This window comes from Mustelus asterias, chromosome 15 (assembly GCF_964213995.1).
Source record: "Mustelus asterias chromosome 15, sMusAst1.hap1.1, whole genome shotgun sequence".
Lineage (NCBI taxonomy): Eukaryota > Metazoa > Chordata > Chondrichthyes > Carcharhiniformes > Triakidae > Mustelus > Mustelus asterias.
The window spans coordinates 8,570,652-8,594,612 of NC_135815.1; the positions used below are offsets into that span (position 1 = coordinate 8,570,652).

The 23,961-nt window shown below is 47.9% G+C and overlaps 1 protein-coding gene across 1 annotated transcript in view; it reads left to right on the top strand.

The window, feature by feature from the left end:
* The first annotated feature begins 265 nt into the window (after positions 1-265).
* The window catches only part of perp (p53 apoptosis effector related to pmp22), a 30,079-nt gene continuing 6,383 nt past the window's right edge, over positions 266-23,961 (top strand). The window contains exon 1 of the mRNA XM_078229434.1: positions 266-637. Within this exon, the coding sequence (XP_078085560.1) occupies positions 442-637 (196 nt within the window). The 5' untranslated portion in view covers positions 266-441. The remainder of the gene's footprint in view (positions 638-23,961) is intronic.

Here is a 23,961-nt window from a genome sequence, read left to right on the forward strand (position 1 = left end):
TCCTGCCAACCCTGGTTTACTAGCCCAGTGACTCCTGCCAACCCTGGTTTACTAGCCCAGTGACTCCTGCCAACCCTGGTTTACTAGCCCAGTGACTGCTGCCACCGTCTTCCCTGAAAGATTGGTCAGAAACCGACTCCTGGAAGTTGGAGGGTAACAGGGGTTAACAATGAAAGAAGGATTGCCAGCTGCTGTAACCTGATGCCGGCTGTGTGTGTTGTAATGTCTCGCAAACGGTGGCGCCTTTGCCCCTCCCTGCAATGTCACAGGGGTGTGGGCTGAGTGGGAATGAGCCAGAGGTAGTGATCACTGCTCCATTCCCTCAGAGTGCTTGGTGCTGGGTGTGAGCGATCACAGGCTCTCGCTGCTCTGTGTTGTGTGTGTGTGGCTTTGCCGGGAGCTGCACCCTCTGTCTCTGTGTCTCTCTCCCCCAGCCTGACCATGTTTAAGTGCGGGCTCGCCTTCCCCCGCTGCCGCTGGATTCTCCCCTTGCTGCTGCTTCTGGCCATTATCTTCGACATCATCGCGCTGGCCGCCAGCTCCGGCTGGGTGAACTCCCGCTATCACTATGCCTCTCTGTGGAACCAATACCGGGGCAGGGACCCCAACTGGGAAGAAGATTCCCTCATGAAGTTCGGTAAGGAGTGGGAGCGGGGAGAGAGAGAAAGTGTGTGTGAGAAACAGAGGAAAGAGAGAGAGAGAGAGTGTGAGAAACAGAGGAAAGAGAGAGTGTGAGAAACAGAGGAAAGAGAGAGAGAGAGTGTGAGAAACAGAGGAAAGAGAGAGTGTGAGAAACAGAGGAAAGAGAGAGAGAGAGAGTGTGAGAAACAGAGGATAGAGAGAGTGTGAGAAACAGAGGAAAGAGAGAGAGAGTGTGAGAAACAGAGGAAAGAGAGAGAGAGAGTGTGAGAAACAGAGGAAAGAGAGAGAGACAGTGTGAGAAACAGAGGAAAGAGAGAGAGAGAGAGTGAGAAACAGAGGAAAGAGAGAGAGAGAGAGTGAGAAACAGAGGAAAGAGAGAGAGAGAGTGTGAGAAACAGAGGAGAGAGAGAGAGTGTGAGAAACAGAGGAAAGAGAGAGAGAGAGAGTGAGAAACAGAGGAAAGAGAGAGTGTGAGAAACAGAGGAAAGAGAGAGAGAGAGTGAGAAACAGGAAAGAGAGAGTGTGAGAAACAGAGGAAAGAGAGAGAGAGAGAAAACAGAGAGTGTGAGAATTAGAGGGAAAGAGAAAATAGAGGGAATGAGAGAGAAAAGACAAGAGTGGGAAAAGAGAGGGGAGAGAAAACAGTGTGAAAAACGGGGGAAGAGAAAATAGAAGGAATGAGAGAGAGAAAACAGAGAGAAAAAAGAGAGAGAAAACAGAGTGAGAGAGTGTGTGAAAAACAGAAGGAGCAGTGAAAGGGAGAATAGAGGGAATGAGAGAGTGGAAAAAGAAAGGAAAGAGAAAACAGAGTGAGAAAAGAGGGAGAGAGGAAAAGTGGGAGGAGAGAAAGGGAGTGAAGAAAAGGAGAGTGTGGAGTGAAGTGAATGGAAGGCAAGGGAGAGTAAATCGGAGCCAAAGACAGAAGAGAAATGAGAGAAAAGTGAGGAGAACGAACATGGAGAACAGGAAGAAAATGTGAAATAGGAAGATCAAAACATCAACAAGGGAAGGAAAAAGGCAGAAAAGTGAAGAACAAAGCAGGAATAAAGGGTGGCACAGTGATTAGCACTGCTGCTTCACAGCTCCAGGGACCCGGGTTCGATTCCCGGCTTGGGTCACTGTCTGTGTGGAGTTTGCACATTCTCCTCGTGTCTGCGTGGGTTTCCTCCGGGTGCTCCGGTTTCCTCCCACAGTCCGAAGATGTGCGGGTTAGGTTGATTGGCCATGCTAAAATTGTCCCTTAGTGTCCTGAGATGCGTAGGTTAGAGGGGTTAGTGGGTAAAATATGTAGGGATATGGGGGTAGGGCCTGGGTGGGATTGTGATCGGTGCAGACTCGATGGGCCGAATGGCCTCTTTGTAGGGTTTCTATGATTTCTATAAATGGCAGTAGGTGGAGAGGGAATATGAGGAAGAACTTCTTTATGCAGAGGGAGGTGGGTGTCTGGAATTCGCTGCCCGAGGCAGAGACCCTAAACTCTTTTAAAAGTACCTGGATCTGCACCGTAAGTGCTGTAAGCTATGGGCCGGGTGCAGGAAGGTGGGATTAGAAAGGGCACCTGGGTGTCCTGGGGCTGGCATGGACAAGATGGGCTGAATGGCCTCCTGCGCTGTAACTTTTCTGTGATTTTTTTAAGAATAAATGTGGAATTGAACAGAAAGAGTGAAGGTGTGTACAAAGGAGAGGAAGGAACAGCAGACTAGACAGAGTGTGAAAAAGAAAGGAGAGAGGGAGAGAAAAAAGAAATCTGAGGAGAAAGAAAGAGAACAGGGGGGGAAGAAATGTAATTTTTGTAGGAACATGTAACAGCAGTTTTCTGTTGGCAAGTTTAATTGTCTGTGTTTCTCTCTATTTAACCTTTTCAGTTGAATGTTTGATGTTGTGATCCAGCTGCTGTGTCAGTACAATCAGTAACTGGCCTGCCATCCATTCTCAGACCCACACTAGTGTTCCCCAAGTGTTTATATTGTGCAGTGGAGTTACAGAGGAACAACCTTCCACCATTGACCGGAGAGCCAAAACGTAGGCGGCACGGTAGCACAGTGGTTAGCACTGCTGCCTCATAGCTCCAGAGACCTGGGTTCGATTCCCGGCTCGGGTCACTGTCTGTGTGGAGTTTGCACATTCTCCTCGTGTCTGCGTGGGTTTCCTCCGGGTGCTCCGGTTTCCTCCCACAGTCCAAAGATGTGCGGGTTAGGTTGATTGGCCATGCTAAAATTGCCCCTTAGTGTCCTGAGATGCGTAGGTTAGAGGGATTAGTGGGTAAAATATGTAGGGATATGGGGGTAGGGCCTGGGTGGGTTTGTGGTCGGTGCAGACTCGATGGGCCGAATGGCCTCTTTCTGTACTGTAGAGTTTCTATGTTTCTATGTTAAACCCTTCATTAAAGTCGAAGGAAAGGTGTTTTTAGTGAGCAGAAGAAAGTACAGAAACCTGGTGAGAGGATTGAGTGTGGGTGGGGGCAAGTGAAGTGAACCTGGGAGCGGCTTGGAGAGGGCAGGGGAGATTGTATAGTACAGCCCTGGGGAGCCAGGCGATTACTGGGGTTGGGTGGGCCAAGGGTACTGGACAGAACTGAAGATCAAGATAAGTGGAGCCTGTCTGCAACGAGAACTTAATTTAAATAGCACCTCCAATGTGATAAAACACCCCAAGGCACTTGACTGGAGCACAATGGAACAACGTTTAACACCAAGGGCAACGTTCGTCCAGATGATCCAAAGCTTAGTCACAGAGGCAGGTATTATGGAATGTCATAAAGAGTGTGGGAGAGAAATGAAAAGGGAATTCCAGGATACGCCCATCAGTAAGGAAGCAATTAACGATAAATATGATTGCAGAGATATTGAGGAGATAGGGACTGAAGGCAGCAGAGATGAGTGTGAAAGGGAAGAGGGTGAAAATGCAGGTAGCGCTGGAGAGAAGCAAAATTTAAATTAAAAAGTTTAAAAGCATGTTAAGCAAACTCAATAGGGTCTTTTAAGAGACTCCTGGATGAGTACATGGGACTTAATAGGATGGAGGGTTATAGGTAGGGATATGTTCGGCACAACTTGTGAGGCCGAAGGGCCTGTTTTGTGCTGTAGTTTTTCTATGTTCAGAACATAAGAAATAGGAGCAGGAGTAGGCCATCTAGCCCCTCGAGCCTGCCCCGCCATTCAATAAGATCATGGCTGATCTGAAGTGGATCAGTTCCACTTACCCGCCTGATCCCTGTAACCCCTAATTCCCTTACCAATCAGGAATCCATCTATCCGTGATTTAAACATATTCAACGAGGTAGCCTCCACCACTTCAGTGGGCAGAGAATTCCAGAGATTCACCGCCCTCTGAGAGAAGAAGTTCCTCCTCAACTCTGTCCTAAACTGACCCCCCTTTATTTTGAGGCTGTGCCCTCTAGTTCTAGTTTCCTTTCTAAGTGGAAAGAATCTCTCCACCTCTACCCTATCCAGCCCCTTCATTATCTTATAAGTCTCTATAAGATCCCCCCTCAGCCTTCTAAATTCCAACGAGTACAAACCCAATCTGCTCAGTCTCTCCTCATAATCAACACCCCTCATCTCTGGTATCAACCTGGTGAGCCTTCTCTGCACTCCCTCCAAGGCCAATATATCCTTCCGCAAATAAGGGGACCAATACTGCACACAGTATTCCAGCTGCGGCCTCACCAATGCCCTGTGCAGATGCAGCAAGACATCTCTGCTTTTATATTCTATCCCCCTTGCGATATTGGCCAACATCCCATTTGCCTTCTTGATCACCTGTTGCACCTGCAGACTGGGTTTTTGCGTCTCATGCACAAGGACCCCCAGGTCCCTCTGCACAGCAGCATGTTGTAATTTCTTTCCATTTAGATAATAATCCAATTTGCTATTATTTCTTCCAAAGTGAATAACCTTGCATTTGTTAATGTTATACTCCATCTGCCAGATCCTCGCCCACTCACTCAGCCTGTCCAAATCTCTCTGCAGACCTTCTACGCCCTCCACACGATTCACTTTTCCACTTATTTTTGTGTCGGTCTGCAAACTTTGTTACCCTACACTCAGTCCCCTCCTCCAGATTGTCTACATAAATGGTAAATAGTTGAGGCCCCAGTACCGATCCCTGCGGCACGCCACTAGTTACCATCCGCCAACCAGAAAAGCACCCATTTATTCCGACTCTCTGCTTCCTGTCGGATAGCCAATCCCCAATCCACGCTAACACCCTACCCCCAACTCCGTGTGATCCAACCTTCTTCAGCAACCTTTTGTGAGGCACCTTATCAAAGGCCTTTTGGAAATCCAAAAACACCGCATCCACCAGTTCCCCTCCGTCAACCGCACTAGTCACATCTTCATAAAAATCCAACACGTTCATCAAGCACGACTTTCCCCTCATGAATCCATGCTGCGTCTGCTTAATCGAACCATTCTTATCCAGATGGCCTGCTATTTCTTCTTTAATGATGGATTCCAGCATTTTCCCAACTACAGACGTTAAGCTAACCGGCCTGTAGTTACCCGCCTTTTGTCAATTTCCTTTTTTAAACGGCGGCGTAACATTAGCCGTTTTCCAATCCGCCGGCACTACCCCAGAATCCAACGAATTTTGATAAATAACCACTAACGCATCCGCTATTACCTCTGACATTTCTTTCAGTACCCTGGGATGCATTCCATCCGGGCCCGGGGACTTGTCCACCTTCAGTCCCGTTAGTCTACCAAGCACTGCCTCCCTGGTAACATTAATTGTATTGAGTACCTCTCTACCTACCAACCCTCTATCGTTAATATTCGGTAAACTATTTGTGTCTTCCACCGTGAAGACCGACACAAAAAACTTATTTAAAGTTTCAGCCATTTCCTCATTTCCCACTATTAAATCCCCCCTCTCGTCCTCCAAGGGTCCAACATTCACTCTTGCCACTCTATTCCTTTTTATATATTTGTAAAAGCTTTTACTATCATTTTTTATATTTAGAGCTAGCCGAGCTTCATAAGGGAAAGTAAAAGGGGAAGTTGATATTATTGGATAAATGGAACTAAATGCAACACAGTGCAAGTTATTCCAAATTCACTTTAGCCAGATTTTGAAACCTTTAGACAATTCTCGGAACTCTCACCTATAAGAATGATGAAAGGTTGGAGAATGAGGTTCTAGCTGTGAGAGATGGACAAAGAGTAGAAATGGAGAGGGACGGAGGACAAAAATGGAGAAAAACACTGTGGACCCAGCAACCAGATTCAAAGTTGTGGTGCATTTTGGGGCAACTTATTGTCATAGAGGGGAAAATAATTTGCCTTGTCTTTTTTTTAAAATTATGAACTTGAAAGAAGTTGCTTTCTGGAGTTTTATGTTTAAAACCCTTTCAGCTGCGATGCTCCCTACAGTTTGACAGTGACCGTGCTTCAGGATTGCACATCCTGACGAGTTAGGTGCTATAGGAATGCAAGTTCTTTCTCTCATTTCATCTCATTTCCTGGTCTCGTGCATCTGTTGTCGTCAGCACCTGTGAGGCTGACGACCACGTTAACTGTATCTGTTCCTCAATGACTGGGCAGTGTGCGGAACTGGATACAACATGCAACCAAAGTGGAAATGTGGACTTTCACTTGGCAGCTGTGAGAAAAGTTAATTTTTTTTCTGTTTCAAAATTTGCAATTCTGGCAGGGTAATTGACAAAGTGGAGCAGCAACATCAGATAGAATCATAGAATCCCTACAGTGCAGAAGGAGGCCATTCGGCCCATCGAGTCTGCACCGACCACAATCCCACCCAGGCCCTAATCCCATAACCCCATGCATTTACCCTGCTAATCCTAACACTAAGGGTCAATTTAGCATGGCCAATCAACCTAACCCGCACATCTTTTGGACTGTGGGAGGAAACCCCTGCAGACATCAAGGGAATGTGCAAACTCCATACAGACATTAACCTGAGGCTGGAATTGAACCCAGGTCCCTGGCGCTGTGAGGCTAGCCACTGTGCCACCGTGCCGCCCATTGTGCCACCGTGCCGCCCATACAGGACAGGACATGGCCATTTGGCCCTTCGTACTAGAGCCATTTTCTCATTGCAATATTCATCAATTCCTCCCTTGACTCCATTAATTTAGAACCACGGAGGAATTTCTTCAGCCAGAAGGTGGTGAATCTATGGAATTCATTGCCACAGGAGGCTGTGGAGGCCAAGTCATTGAGTGTATTTAAGACAGAGATAGATAGGTTCTTCATTGGTAAGGGGATCAAAGGTTATGTGGGAAAGATGGGAGAATGGGGTTGAGAAACGGCCAAAATCTGCTCCTTTGTCTTATGGTCTTAATTATTAACACTGCCTGATAAATGGTGTTGAGTTCCATAGATGGGCGAAGCCCTGAGTTTATTCTCTGCTTGTTTTGGGTCTGGGTTTAATTGTAGACTAGCTAATCTCAGATGATAAATATTTGCGCCTGACTAACGTGGCAGAAATGTTTCAATGTTGTGTTGAATTCACTGTGAAGGATTGCTGGGAGGGGTAAGGGCCCTTCCTGCCTTCAAGAGAGCTATCCATTTGTAACGAGCCCAAACAACCGTGAGTCGAGTGTGAGTCTGACCGGTGTCCATTGAACCACGGTTGGGGTGAGTGTCTCTCTCTGACAGGCCCAGCTCTTCACAAAGATGGCACCTCCAGCAGTGCAGCACTGCCCTCAGTACTGCACCTAGATTTCAGAAATGACGTGCTGAAGTCTGTGGAGTGAGATAGTGGCTGAATTCCCAATCTCCCGATACAAGGCAAGGGTGCGGCCCACAAATTCAACAAACTATCCTCGATTGTAGTGAATGGTTTAAATTGACCTCAACTGAACCTGATTTTTCTGCCTTGCTCTTTTTTAATTCACTCGTGGGACATGGGCGTCGCCGGCTGGCCAGCATTTATTGCCCATCCCCAGTTACCCCAGGAGGGTAGTTGAGAATCAGCCACATTGCTGTGGCTCTGGAGTCACATGTAGGCCAGACCAGGTAAGGACAGCAGATTTCCTTCCCTAAAGGGCATTAGCGAACCAGATGGGTTTTTCTGACAATCGACAATGGTTTTGTGGTCATCAGTAGATTCTCAATTCCAGATTTCTTTTATTGAATTCAAATTCCACCATCTGCCGTGGCGGGATTCGAACCCGGTCCCCAGAACATTAGCTGAGTTCCTGGATTAATAGTCTAGCGATAATACCACTAGGCCATCGCCTGCCCAAGTAGTCACCACACAGAATCCACAGGATGGGGTTTGCTGGCCCCCGTCTGCCAGCGGGATTGTCCGATTCCGCTGAAAGACAGTGGCTGGGCTGCCGGATCTCCTATGGCGGATTCCACCCCAACGGGGCTGGAAATTCTCATGTCAGAGGTTGGTGTGAGGTTGGTTACAAATTTCCTATTCTGTTGATGTGGATCTAGAACCCTCTTTAACATATCCAAGGGGCATGTCAGTGGACACCTAAACAAAATGGTGCCCACAGATTTATCAGTGGGGCCAATGCCCACACAGAGTGGGGGCCTGAGAAAGGGCATGGAGTACACAATGTCCCCTTCAAACCTGCCACTCCAGATGACTTCAGCTTGGGTTGCTTAGATACAAGTTTGGCAATTTTTGACAAGTAAAAGTGCTCCCTTGTTAAATTCTTTACTTTGAGGTCCGAGCCCTTTTAGAAATGTCACCAAGTTGGGTTTGAACCCCTGTCTTCCCCAAGCACTCGTGATGCAAATTTGGATTTCAGTTTGCATTTGGTTTAGAAATCACAACTCTGGGGGCCGTTGTACGTAAAATGCGAGAGGTTAGTGAGCAGGTACAGTGAGCTAACAGGGATGTGAATGGAAAATGTTGGCTTTTATTGCGGGGGTGGCTGGTGGAATGTAAAAGTAGGGAGTTCTTACTACACCTTACAGTAAAGACACCATAGTCCCAGATGACCATTGGCTGGTCCCCTCAAAGGGGAGAGCTGACTGGTGGTGATTTGGGTGGCACGGTGGCACAGTGATTAGCACTGTTGCTTCACAGCTCCAGGGACCTGGGTTCAATTCCTGACTTGGGAATTCTGTTGGAGCCTGCACATTCTCCCCGTGTCTGCGTGGGTTTCCCCCGGGTGCTCCGGTTTCGTCCCACACTCCAAAGATGTGTGGGTTAAGTTGATCGACCATGCTAAATTGCCCATTAATATCCTGGGATGTGTAGGTTAGCTGGGTAAATGTCTGGGGTTATGGGAAGAGGGCCTGGGTGGGATTGTTGTCGGTGCAGACTCGATGGGCCGAATGGCCTCCTTCTGCACCGTAGGGTTTCTATGATTTAACCTGAAGATCACCACACTTCAGGCAAGGTTGAGAAGGTGGGGCCTTCATGAATAACCTCTGCCGGTACAGGAATTGAGCCCATGCTGTTGGTGTCACTCTGCATCACTAACCAGCTGTCCAGCCAACTGAGCTAAACCGACACCTTATACAGGGTGGTCGTGAGACTGCACCCAGAGTTCTGCACACACTTTTGGTCTCCTTATTTGAGACAGGATTGCCGGGATTCTACCGCCCTGCCCACCACGGAATTGGAGCGGGCGAGGGGCAGACAATGGAAATGTCTGTTGACTTCGGGCAGGATTTTCCGGTGTGGATCGAGCAAGGCCGTAAAATCCCACCCGTGTTTTGGAATTCAAAGCAGATTTGCTCAGCTAATGACCTTATTGAAATGTACTAAATTCTTAGTGGACTTGAGAGGTTAGATACTTTAAGGATGTTTCCCATCGTGAGGGAATCTATAACCTGGGGATAGTTTCAGAATAATGTGTTGTCAGTTTAGCATGGGGTTGAGGAACAATGTCCTCTCTCTGAGAGTCATTAATCTTTGTGATCCTCTGCCTCAGAGCTGTGGATGCTGGCGCATTGAATCAAGGCTGAGTTAGACAGATTTTTGAACTATCGGGGAGTCGAGGGTTTGGGGCATGAGCAGGAAAGTGGAGTTGAGGCCAAGATCAGATCTGCCATGTTCTTACTCAATGGTGGAGCAGACCCAAGGGGTTGAATGGCCTACTCCTGTTCCTATTTCTTGTGTTCTAACTCCGTGTGACCCCTATAGAGAGCACATGTGTCGATGTTTGATGAGGGTGGAATTGGATCGTGAGTTCATCTCTCTATTTCTCCCTCTCTGCACCCTCTTCTCCCTCCATATCTCACTAATAAATCCTATTGGGAATTCAAGAGAAACCTCTTTAACAAAGAATGATTACAATGTAGAACTCGCTATTACAGGGAGTGGTGGAGGCAAATAACATGGGTGCATTTGTGAAGAAGCTGATATGAGGTAGAAAGGATTTGATTTTATACTGATAGTCGGTGGACTATCTTTACACTAAAGTCGGTGGAGTTGTGGACAGTGCAGAAGGATGGTGCAGGTTACAGAGGGACATAGCGGCACGGTAGCACAGTGGTTAGCACTGCTGCTTCACAGCTCCAGGGTCCCGGGTTCGATTTCCGGCTCGGGTCACTGTCTGTGTGGAGTTTGCACATTCTCCTCGTGTCTGCATGGGTTTCCTCCGGGTGCTCCGGTTTCCTCCCACAGTCCAAAGATGTGCAGGTTAGGTTGATTGGCCAGGTTAAAAAAAAAAATTGCCCCTTAGAGTCCTGAGATGTGTAGGTTAGAGGGATTAGTGGGTAAATATGTGGGGGTAGGGCCTGGGTGGGATTGTGGTCGGTGCAGACTCGATGGGCCGAATGGCCTCCTTCTGCACTGTAGGGTTTCTATGATTTCTATGATAGATAAGCTGCAGAGCTGGGCTGAGAGGTGGCAAATGGAGTTTAATGTGGAAAAGTGTGAGGTGATTCACTTTGGAAGGAGTAACAGGATTACAGGCTAATGGTAAGATACTTGGTAGTGTGGATGAGCAGAGAGATCTCGGTGTCCATGTGCATAGATCCCTGAAAGTTGGCACCCAGGTTGATAGGGTTGTTAAGAAGGCGTACGGTGTGTTAGCTTTTATTGGTAGAGGGATTGAGTTTCGGAGCCAGGAGGTCATGCTGCAACTGTACAAAACTCCGGTGCGGCCGCATTTGGAGTATTGCATACAGTTCTGGTCGCCGTATTATAGGAAGGATGTGGAAGCATTGGAAAGGGTGCAGAGGAGATTTACCAGGATGTTGCCTGGTATGGTGGGAAGGTCTTATGAGGAAAGGCTGAGGGACTAGAGGCTGGTTTCGTTAGAGCGAAGAAGGTTAAGAGGTGACTTAATAGAGGCATATAAGATGATCAGAGGATTAGATAGGGTGGACAGTGAGAGCCTTTTTCCTCGGATGGTGATGGCTAGCACGAGGGGACATAGCTTTAAATTGAGGGGTGATAGATATAGGACAGATGTCAGAGGTAGGTTCTTCACTCGGAGAGTAGTAAGGGCGTGGAATGTCCTGCCTGCAGCAGTAGTGGCCTCGCCAACATTAAGGGCATTTAAATGGTCATTGGATAAACATATGGATGATATTGGAATAGTGTAGGTTAGATGGGCTTTAGATTGGTTTCACAGGTCTGCGCAACATCAAGGGCCGAAGGGCCTGTACTGCGCCCTTCAGTGAAGCACTGAACATGTTCTATGTTCTATGATAGGGTTAGATGCGAGAAGGCCCGTGTAGATATTAAACACCAAATGGTTTTGTGGTGTAAATTCCATGTAAAACCGGGGCAAGGTGAGGACAAGATTAGCAATGGATCGGCAGAGGGACCTTGACGTGCACAGGTCATTAAAGGTGCTTGTGCAAGTTGATAAAGCTTTTTTTATAAAGGCAGGAGAATGGGGTTAAGAAACATATCAGCCATAATCAAATGGCGGAGCAGACTCGATGGGCTGAATGGCCTAATTCTGCTCCTAAATCTTAAGGTCTGACAAAGGCAAATCACATATCTAGAACAACATGCATTTCTATAGCACCATTCATGTAGGGAAAGGTCCCAAGGCCCTGCACAGAAAAATAACCAGGCAAACATTGCTCCTGAAGGAGATACTAAGACAGGTGATAGTTATCTTGGGTCAAAAAACCCAATATGTGGCCCTGATCGACCAAAAGACCTGTTTTGGTGCTGCAACATTGCAGATTCTACCACGGACCCAGCACATGGAGGGAACACTGAATTTGTAGAAGTCCCTTAGTTGGGTGGTAGTGAGGACTGCTCTGCGTAATGCTTACTGGAAGGATATAGAGCGATTGGAAGAGTGAAGCATTGAATCATTTAGGAAATTGGTGGGAGTGAGGAGTTATAGTTAGGAAGAGAAACATGAGAAGATAAAGTAAACTGCAAACTCTATGATTAGAGGGTCGTGAGGGCGTGACAGATTGATTCCACTGCATGGTGAGATGGTACAAAATTTATGATCCTTGCATGAGTGATTAATGGAGAAGTTGGGAAAACCTTCTGGTTGTAATGTGGAAGTCTCGGCCACAAACTGTTGTTGCTAAATCCTTGAAGGATCACAATCCTCGAAGATGCTCCTTAGAACGTGAACTCTTTGACCAAGCTTTTAGTGGCCCGTCCCATCATCTCCATTTGTATTCAGTGTCCAATTCAGTTTGACAACCCTCCTGTGAAGCACCTTGAGATGTTTCAGTAGATTAAAAAAACGGTGCTATATGAATGCTCACTATTGTTGAACCCAACTCTTGTAAAAGGAATCAGCAATTTGTTTGAAAATGTATATAAAGCACTGTGGGAGTGAGTGGTTCAGTGGAATTAGAGCATGTATTGGCCCTAATGGATCAAATGTTTTGCTGCTGTAACATTACTGATTCTACCCTAATCCTGTGAGTGAAACAGAGAATAAAAACTCAGCATGGAGATTGTGAGAGGATTAAAGCAATGTGACAAAGATGGTTCAAGACGTTGAGAACTCAAACTGTCAGGAAAGGTCTGTTTTCTTTGAGAAAATGGAAACTTCAGCAGGACCTAATTGAAGTTCAAGGAACAAAGAAAGTTACAGCACAGGAACAGGCCCTTCGGCCCTCCAAGCCTGCACCAACCATGCTTCCCGTCTGAACTAAAACCCCCTACCCTTCCGGGGGCCATATCCCTCTATTCCCACCCTATTCATGTATTTGTCAAGATGCCCCTTAAAAGTCACTATCGTATCTGCTTCTACTACCTCCCCCGGCAGCAAGTTCCAGGCACCCACCACCCTCTGTGTAAAAAAAACTTGCCTCGTACACCTCCTTTAAACCTTACCCCTTGCACCTTAAACCTGTGCTCCCTAGTAATTGACTCTTACACCCTGGGAAAAAGCTTCTATCAACGCTGTGAAAGAATTGATCATGTTGAGGCGAGTTAAAGACTTACATTTATATAGCACCTTTCACAACCACAGGATGTCCCATAGCTGATGAATATTTGGGGTATAATCATCATGGAATCCTACAATGCAGAAGGAGGCCATTCGGCCCATCGAGTTTGCACCGACCACAATCCTACCCAGTCCCTATCCCCGTGCATTTACCCCAAGCATAGTCCCCTTGATACTAAGGGGCAAGTTAGCATGACCAATCCACCTAACCTGCACATCTTTGAACTGTGGGAGGAAACCAGAGCACCCGGAGGAAACCCACGCAGACACGGGGAGAATGTGCAAACTCCACACAGCCGGGAATCAAACCCGGGTCCCTGGCGCTGTGAGGCAGCAGTGCTAACCACTGTGCCACCATGCCACAGTGTTGTAATACATACAAACATACAAAATAGGAGCAGGGCTAGACTAGTCAGCCCCTCGAGCTGGCGGCGGCATTCAATAAGATCATGTCTGATCTGTTTGTGTTTCTAAATAGATAGATAATGTCAAAAACCAGAACAGCCAATTTGTTGATAACAAACTCCCACAAACACAGCAAGGTGATCACAGCAGGGCCGAAGGGTCTGTTCCTGTGCTGTATTACAAAGAACAAAGAACAATACAGCACAGGAACAGGCCCTTCGGCCCTCCAAGCCCACGCCGCTCCCCGGTCCAGGATTGAATCCTGAATCCAGGATCCCCGCCCAATTTTCCAGCCTATCTACATACCAATATCCTATCCACCGAGCTGTCCCTCACAGCTACGATGCTTTGTTCATCACAACCTATTAACTCACCCCCACCCCCTCATTCCAGACCATGTGATCTCCAGGGAGAGGCGAAAACCCAGAGTGAAAAACCCCAGGGCCAATATGGGGAAAAAAAATCTGGGAAATTCCTCTCCGACCCCCTGAGGCGATCGAAACGAGTCCAGGAGATCACAATGGCCCCGATCGGAAAATGCTTCCCAACCCTAGTCATTTCCACTTCCACGAACACCATATGAATTCCCTGCCCCCGAGACAGGTTCCCAACTATCCGCAGTCTCGCTCTGTACTGGCACCAGCAAGATGATCATAGAATGAAGGTTCTTTGTATTGTATTGTATTGTTCTTTGTATTATCGGATCATCTGTTGTGATACTGGACGAGGGATAATTATCGGCTGGGAGATCAGTGATAATTTTCAGACTTGTTTTCAAGATAGTGCCACGGGATCTGTTATGTCTAACTGAGAGGACACACAGGGCCTCAATTTAATGTTTCAACGGAAAGGCAGCACCTCTGACTGTACAGCACTCCCTCAGTACCGACATGGAGTGTCAGCCTTTGCGCTCCAGTCTCTAGAGTGGGATTTGTAACCATGATTCTCTGCCTCGGGGTGGGGTGGGGGGAGTGCTGCCCACTGAGCCACATCTGACACCGCGTTCGCTGGGGTGACACCTTGTAATGCAAGTTAAGGACTCGGAAAACCAAGGTAGTATAGAGAGGTGGCACATAACACCAGGAAGAGTTGGATTCATGAACTGGTTAGAAGTATTTTTGGAGACGACAAGACTTGTGGGTTGTGGTGAACGGGTGGGATTGATATCCATCAGAATTGAGTAGACCAGCTTCCATCTCACGGCTTTTGAACTGTTCTTTACATTGTCAATATTCTTATGAGGGAGGAAGACATTAGGCAAGTTCTGCACAAGTGGAAAATATATTCAGGAGCCTGCACACTGTTCTATTTATGTACATTATCTTTCTCGTGCAGTAATATATTAAATACTGGCACATGACATCCCCTTTCTGTAAATATTTACTTCCTGTCAGTCTGCACATTGTTGATATCATCCAAGTTATAATAAAACTTTAAACCCTGCAACTCATCACAAGTGATGTCACATGGGATTTGCATTAGTATCCTTCAGTAGAAAAAACTTGCATTCATATAGCACCTTTCACATCCCCTTTCATTCGGAGGGAACGATAACCTACTGTATCTCCAAGCTTTTACTAACAGTGCGCTCCGGCCTCTGTGTGAACTTGTATTTCTATTGTGCCTTTTACTGGCCCCTGTGTGAAAAGGTTTATATTTTTATAGCACCTTTCACTAACTTAGGCCCCAAAGCTCTCCATGGCCATTGAGGCATTTTTTTCAAAGTGCAGTTGCTATTGTATTGAAGGAAAAGTGGCAGCTGGTTTATACACAGCAAGATCCCACAAACAGCAATGTGAGAATGACCAGGTAATCTGTTCATAGCATTGCTGACTGCAGGATAACTATTGTCCAAGGCACCCAGTTGGGAACCAGAAACGTTGGAGAACCAGATTCTTGCAGTTCAGGCTCCCAAACACTTGGGCGGGATCTTGTGGCCCCACTCACTGCGGGAATAGTAGCAGGTGGGGCAGAAAACTTGACGGACCAGCAAAAGGTCAATTGACTTCAGGCGGGATTGGAAAATCTTGCCCACTGACTCAAGTTGAAGAATGCTACAATACAGAAGGATCTGGGTGTCCTTGTGCATGAATCACAAAAGTTAGCATGCAGGTACAGCGAGTAATTAGGAAAGCAAATGGAATATTGCAAGGAGGGGGTGGAGCATAAAAGTTGGGAGTTCTTGCTAGATTTGTACAGGGCAATGGTGACTCTATACCTGGAGAACTGGTCTCCTGACCTAAGGAGGGCTGTACTCACATTGGAAGCAGCTCAGAGAAGGTTCACTAGATTGAATACTGGGATGAAAAGATTGTCTTATGGGGAAAGGTTGAGCAGGTTGGGCCTTTACCCATTGGAGTTTAGAAGAACCAGAGGTAATCTTATTGAAACATATATTCTGAGAGGGCTTGACAAGGTAGGTGCTGAGAGGATGTTTCCCCAAGGGAGAATCTAGAATTAGGGGTTTGAAAATAAGGGGTCTTCCATTTAAGACGGAGATGAGGGGGAACTTCTTCTCTCACATGGTCATTCGCCTTCCAAATTCTCTTCCCCAGAGAGCAGTGGGGCTGGGTCATTGAATATATTCAAGGCCGAATCAGATAGAATTTTGATTGACCAGGGAGTGAAGGGTCATGGGGGGGGTAGTCGGACAGGAAAGTGGGGTTAAGGCCACAATCATATCAGCCACGATCTTATTATGATGTGAGGATGCTGGCGTTGGACTGGGATGGGCACAGGAAGAAGTCTCACAACACCAGGTTGAAGTCCAACAGGTTTATTTGGAATCGCGAGCTTTTGGAGCGCTGCTCCTTCGCCTGATGAAGGGGCAGCGCTCCGAAAGCTCGTGATTCCAAATAAGCCTGTTGGACTTTAACCTGATGTTGTGAGACTTCTTGCTAGGATTTTATTAATCAGAGGAGCAGGCTCGAGGGGCTGAATGGCCTAATCCTGCTCCTTTTCCTTGTGATCTAAATGTGGACCAAAGCCAGAAACACATAGTTGTACGTTTAGAGTAATCTGGTGAATTTTGGAGACAGTCCCTAGCCACAATGAAGGTCAGAGTGAGTCAGACTGGAGTCTGATTACAGGTTCTGTTTTGCTGCAGTATTTACAGTACAAACGGCCCGTCCTCGCTGTATTGTTTGCCTGTCTCTCTTTTCGAGTTAGTCCGGTAGTTTTATGTTAATGTTTTCCCCACGGTTTTTAATTCTGAACATTCCTGGGATTTTACCACAATAGAGGAAAAGGTCAGTCTTTGTGCATTCCGAATAAAAAGCTCCTTTATCAATAGAAAAGGTTAAGTCTCGAGCTGGGATGGGTGAAACTTTTCCTGGAGTTTTAGATGTAGATAGCAGCAACACGTTCAGGCAAAGAAAAGCAAAGGTGACGTCAGGGAAGGTGTTTTTACAACAGCAAGTGGTTAAGATCTGGAATGTACCGACCAAGAGTGTGGTGAGGACAGAGTCAGTTGTGGCTTTGGAAAAGGAATTGGATAACAGTCTAAAGAGGGAAAGTTTGGCGGGTTATGTGGAAAGGGTAGTGGGGAGTGGGACTATCTGAGTTGCTCTTGCAGGCAGCCAGCACCAGTCCCAATGGGCTGAATGGCCTCCTCTATATCGTATTGAATGGCGGAGCAGGCTCGATGGGCCCCTCTGACCTCTTCCTACTCCGATTTCTTGTGTCCCAGCATTCCAACACCGGCCCAGTAACTGAACCCTATTAGCCCAGATGCACAGGCCATCCTTTTCCCCCTTGGGGAATGGAGGAGAGGCACCAACAGAGGAGGAGGAGGAGGAAGTATTCGAGGAATGTGTATCTCTCCTGTTGAGCAAATATTCATATCGGGTCTCAGCAGATGGAAGAGAAGAGACACACAGTGTAGGAATGTGATCCTGGCTGATCCCGCGAGCACGCAGGCTTTGGGAATTATCAGCTAACCAAGGCCTGGCCAGGCAATGCGCTGTTCTTGTCATCTTATTAATTCCGTTTTCACGGTCTGTCACTTCGTGTTTGTGGATGTTTTCTGACTGAAAGCAGATTTTCTATATTCATTTCTGATTTAATGTATCTTTAGGGTACTGATATACTTTCCCCTTCCACTTTGTACCCTTGGAAATCACTCCTCCTTGCTGGGGTCCAATTCCATTGGAACATCTCCCCTTAAGCACTGACTCGTAAGGTGCTTGAGTATAGGATTGGAATTATACAGGGTGTTGGTGAGGCCTCACCTGGAATATTGTGTGCAGTTTTGGTCTTATTTGAGGAAGGATGTCCTTGCTATAGATTTACCAGGCTGATTCCTGGGAAGGCAGGTCTGTCATATGAGGAGAGACTAAGTTGTTTCGGATTATATTCATAGAAACATAGAAAAACTACAGCACAATACAGGCCCTTCAGCCCACAAAGTTGTGCCGAACATGTCCCTACCTTAGCGATTACTAGGCTTACCATAACCCTCTATCTTACTAAGTTCCATGTACTTATCTAAAAGTCTCTTAAAAGACCCTATCGAATCCGCCTCCACCACCGTTGCTGGCAGCCCATTCCACGCACCCACCACCCTCTGAGTGAAAAACTTACCCCTGACATCTCCTCTGTACCTACTCCCCAGCACCTTAAACCTGTGTCCTCTTGTGGCAACCATTTCAGCCCTGGGAAAAAGCCTCTGACTATCCAATGAATTATGTTCACTGGAGTTTAGAGGAGTGAGAGGGGATCTCATAGAAACTTATAAAATTCTAACAGGGTTAGACAGGGTAGATTCAGAAAAAATGTTCCCAGTGGTGGGGGAGTCCAGAACTGGGGGGTTATAGTTTGAGGATAAGGGGTAAACCTTTTAGAACTGAGGTGAGGAGAAATTTCTTCACCCAGAGAGTGGTGAATGTGTGCAATTCACTTATTCAAGAAGGAATTATTTATAGCTCGTGGGGCTAAAGGGATCACGGAATATGGGTGGAAAGGCACGGTCAGAATATTGAATTTGATGATCAGCCTTGATCATAATGAAGGCAGAGCAGGCTCGAAGGGCCGAATGGCCTCCTCCTGCTTCTAGTTTCTAAGTATGTTTCTATGTATGGGGGACATTATTTGCCTATAGTTCAGTCACTGTCATTGTGTAGGCAAAACATCTCTTCCCACATTGAAGGGCTCTTTGCGGTCTTTTACTAAAATGAGCCTTTGTTACCATGGTTCCCATTTTAGCGACAGACATTTTTTAATTTGACCCATTTTCAGAAGACATTCACCAGCTTTTTATGATCTGAAATTTAATTGCACTGTTCCCCATGAACTTGAAGAGCCTTCAGCAAGAATCTTTTGATTGTTTAGGAATTAGGTTTATCCAACAAAAGGGTTTCTGTCTCTAGAAGAGGTCAGGTCCCACGGATCCAAGACATGCAGGGAGGGGAAATAATGTGAAATAATCCTCATCTCCCCCCAGAAAATAATCACTTTTCCCAATTAAATTCAGTTAGCCCCACATTCATCACAGGCCTCGAACAAAATCACTATCACTACTGCTCGCTGTCACACCTCACACATTGAGGTATCTTGGCTGCGTTCTTGGGTGTTCTGCCCGTCTATCCGCAGCTACCACACTCTGCTTCATCTGTACACTGACTGGAAATTAAACTGTTTTTAGTCCTTGCGTACAACCTCCTGCAGAATAGCCCCGGTGGCACAGTGGTTAGCACTGCTGCCTCACAGCGCCAAGGACCCTTGTTCAATTCCTGGCTTGAGTCACTGTCTGTATGGAGTCTGCACGTTCTCCCCGTGTCTGCGTGGGTTTCCTCCGGGTGCTCCGGTTTCCTCCCACAGTCTAGGTGCATTGGCCATGCTAAATTCTCCCTCAGTGTAACCCGAACAGGCGTCGGAATGTGGCGACTAGAGAATTTTCACAGTAACTTCATTGCAATGTTAATGTAAGCCTACTTGTGACCCTAATAAATAAACTTAAACAATCTGATCTATTTTGCACCCAGGAGAATAGTGGACAGGGCGAGGTCCGTTAGGAGAGGCGATGGTGTAACAATATTGACACTGATAGATTAATCCTGAGGCCCAGGCTAACGTTCTGGGGGCATCAGTTCAAATTCCCACTGGAATTTAAATTCAATTAATAAACCTCTGAAATATGAAGTAATGGTCGCCATCAATTGTTGTATAAACCAACTTGATTCACTAAATGTCCTTTAAGAAATCTGCCATCTTTACCCGGTCTGGCCTACATGTGACTCCAGACCCACGGCAATGTGGTGGGCTCTCAGCTGCTCACTGAAATGGCCCAGCAAGCAGCTCAGTTCGAGGGTAAATAGAGATGAGCAACAAATACTGGTCCTGCCAGTGACGCCCACATCCCATGAAAGAATAAAAAACACCATTCATAGACCATAAAACACTGGAGCAGGAGTAGGCCATGTGGCCCATTGAGTCTGCTCCACCATTCAGTGAGGTCATAACTGATCTGATATGATAATTGTCAACTCCGCTTTCCTGCCTTATCTTCATAACCCTTGATTCCCTTACTGATCATAAATCTGTCTATCTCAGCCTTCAACGTACTTAACAACCCAGGCAATTTACCACACCCTATCCCTGTAACCCCACACATTTCCCATGGCCAATCCACCTAACCTACACATCTTTGGACGGAAACCGGAGCCCGGAGGCAACCCACGGGGAGAACGTGCTGACTCCACACAGACAGTGACCCGAGGCTGGAATTGAACCCAGATCCCTGGCACTGTGAGGCAGCAGTGCTAACCGCTGTGCCGCCGTGCCACTTTGATACCTTTGCCTCCTAGTCACGCAGCCAGTGGTTAGGATCTGGAACGCACTGTCTGAGTGTGTGGTGGAGGCAGATTGAATCAGAGGGAATTGGATTATTATCTGAAAAGGAAGAAAGTTCCGGGCTAGGAGTGAGAAGGCATGGCATGTCATGTGAGTTAAATTGCCCATCCAGAGAGCATGTACAGAAATGACAGGCCAAATGGCCTCCTCCTATGGTGTGACTACTCTGAGATTGAGTCAGGTTGTTATGGGTTTAAGTCCCACTCCAGAGACTGGAGCAGACAGTCTAGGCTGACACTCAAGTACGGCACTGAGGGGGTGCTGCACTGTTGGGGGCACCGTCTTTTGGATGAGACGTTAAACCAAGAGCCCGTCTTCCCCCTCAGGTGGTGTAAAGATCCCACCGCTCTGTTCTGAAAAAGCGAAGGGGCTTTCTGGTACCTGGGCCAATACTTACCCCTCAGTCAGCAATGCAATAGAAAAGATTATCCAGTCATTTATCCTATTGCTGTCTGTGGGAGCTTGCTGTGTGTAAATTGGCTCCCATGTTTTAATACATTAGCAGCGACTACACGACAAAAGTACTTCATTGGTTGTAAAACGCTGTGGACATCCTGTGGCTGTGAATGGTGCTATAGAAATGCAAGTCTTTTTCTCAACCCATTCTCTCACAGTGCCAGGGACCGGGTTCAATTCCGGCCTCGGGTCACTGTCAGTATGGAGTTTGAACTCCCTGAATGGGCTTCCTCTGGGTGCTCCAGTTTCCTCCCGCGGGTTGGGTAGATTGGCCATGCTAAATTGTCCCTTAGGCCAGGAATTTCCAACCGCGCTCGCCCCAAGACCAGAAAATTCCACCCGAGGTCACGGTCCGTCCCCTGCCTACTACGTGCAGGATGGGAAAATTCAGGTCTGAGTGTCAGTGGGACTAATGGGGTGACAGGGAAAGGGCCTGGGGGGGCGGAATTGTTGTCAGTGCAGCCTAGATGGGCAGAATGGCCACCTTCTGCATTGTGGGGATGCTGTGATCGAAGAATCCAGTGAACACACCCATGGTGGTGGCTCAGATCCCGGGTGGGGGAGGTGTACTGTGTACAGGGTGACTTGTGGGTTAGTCATTAGGTCGCGCAGAGAGAGACAATGGTTGTATTATTTAGTTTCACTGGGCGTCTCCTTGAGAGGGAGTTGCCAGGTGCTGCCATGCAAACTAGTTCATATTCCTTGTAACATTGTACGACACCTTAATACTGCGAACACCATCCTTTTAACTCCATGCAATCAGCAATGATCAGGCGAGATCATCTTGGCACAGGCAGACCTTCCACTAACACAGTTCCTGTGTGAAATCACATGCATTTCTGTAGCGCCTTTCTCGGTCTCAGTATGTCCCAAAGTGTTTTACAGCCAATAAAGTGCTTTTTGAAGTGGCGTCCCTGTGGTAAGAAATGCAGCAGCCAATCTATGCACAGCAAGATCCCACTAACAGCCAGCGTGATACTGATAGGATAATCTGTTGGCTGAGGGGTAGACATTGACTGGGGATAACTAACTCTCCTGCTCAACGTGGTGCCAGGGGATCATTTACGTCCACTTGTGAGGGCAGGCGGATCCTCTGGTTTGTCCAGGAAAGATGAAACCTCAGACAGTGCAGCGATGGCCAAGTGGTATTATCGCCAGACTATTAATCCAGAAACTCAGTTAATGTTCTAGGGGACCCGGGTTCGAATCCCGTCACGGTAGATGGTGGAATTTGAATTCAATTTTAAAAAAATCTGAAATTAAGAATCTACTGATGACCATGAAACCATTGTCGATTGTTGCAAAAACCCATCTGGTTCATTAATGTCCTTTAGGGAAGGAAATCTGCTGTCCTTACCTGGTCTGACCTACATGTGACTCCAGAGCCACAGCAATGTGGTTGACTCTCAGTTGCCCTCGGGCAACTAGAATGGCCAATAAATGCTGGCCACCCAACGACACCCATGTCTCACGAATGAAAGTAAAACTCCTTGGGCATTGCATCGGCCTAAAGGTTACCCTCCAACCCAGTCAACAGGCCACAAATTCACGCCCCAGATTCAAAAGTGAGAGTTCACTCAGTGAGCCACGGCTGATACCCTGACCATCCAGTGCAGGTTTATTCTGAATGTGGCCCAGGGCCTGCTACGGGGGTCACAATCCTCGTTCCTATCCTGCCCTGCATTCACCCCCCACCCCCACCCCGCCCCCACCCCGCCTCCCACCCCGCCTCCCCCCCGCCCCAACCCCCACCCCGCCTCCCACCCCGCCTCCCACCCCACCTCCCACCCTGCCTCCCTCCCGCCCTGACCCCCACCCCACCTCCCTCCCGCCCGCCCTGACCCCCACCCCACCTCCCCCTCCCCGCCTCCCCCCCTGCCTCCCCCCCCTGCCTCCCCCCCCGCCTCCCACCCCGCCGCCCACCCCGCCGCCCACCCCGCCTCCCCCCCCGCCTCCCCCCCCGCCTCCCCCCCCTGCCTCCCACCCCGCCTCCCCCCCCTGCCTCCCACCCCGCCTCCCCCCCCTGCCTCCCACCCCGCCTCCCCCCCCTGCCTCCCACCCCGCCTCCCCCCCCTGCCTCCCACCCCGCCTCCCACCCCGCCTCCCACCCCGCCTCCCACCCCGCCTCCCTCCCGCCCTGACCCCCACCCCACCTCCCCCTCCCCCTCCCCGCCTCCCCCCCCTCCGCCTCCCACCCCGCGGCTTTCCGTCTTTCTCGCTGTTTAGTGAGGGGGGAAAGATTGGGAAGGGGGGTGCGGGTGGGCCTCCACTCCCATTTCTACATGGAAAAAGCAGGGAAATCCCAAAAATGATGGGTTGAATGGCCTGCTTGTGCACTTTAGGTGTAAAAAGTCCTCGGAGGCAGAAGCAGAAGTCCATTCACCAAAATCCCTTTGTTTACACGTCTGACAAGAGCAGACCGAGAGCTTTCAGTCAGCAGCCTATACTAGGAGCGCCAGAGGAACTGACACGCCTGGTTAAGTACAAAGCAAGAAACTCTCTGATTGGCCCATCAATTTGACCCTTAATCAGGGAGTTCATATTCTAACAGGCCCACCTCAATTGCCTGAATTCAAGTCATTACTGTAGGGATTCTACAATGATGATGTCTACAGTTCATAGACAGGACTTCATTACCTGTGTGGTGTCTCCCAGTATCCTGAGGGTATGAAAGGCGCTATCTCAATGCAAATTGTCTTCATCAATCCTCTTGCGAGCAGGGTGTACCAGTAATTCCGACAGCTGCATGCTCGGTAGACAGAGTGCAGGAGCAGATAGGATAAATTAGGAACAGGCTGACTCAGATTCAAAGGAAGATTTTAGGAGGCGGCAGGAATTAAGGAATTCCACAAATCTCTGGGAATGAACAGGAGACGGTGCAGGGAGTGTGGATTTCAGCACAGTGAGGGAAAAATGCGAAGGAGAGATCACTGGACTATTGATAACTCCGGAACTGATACCTCAGTAACGGGATGTACAAAGGAGGCAACGGTTACGACCTGGGAAGATCCTTTTGCCCATCTGTCTCTGTCTGTCGTCACTGTCTAGAAAGTTCCACCGTTCACTGAGCAGTTGTATGGGAGGACTGCTCCCCAGTCCTGTGTGGGGAACACAGAGTCATAGAGGTTTACAGCATGGAAACAGGCCCTTCGGCCCAACTTGTCCATGCCGCCCTTTTTTTAACCATTAAGCTAGTCCCAATTGCCCGCATTTGGCCCATATCCCTCTATACCCATCTTACCCATGTAACTGTCTAAACGCTTTTTAAAAGATAAAATTGTACCCGCCTC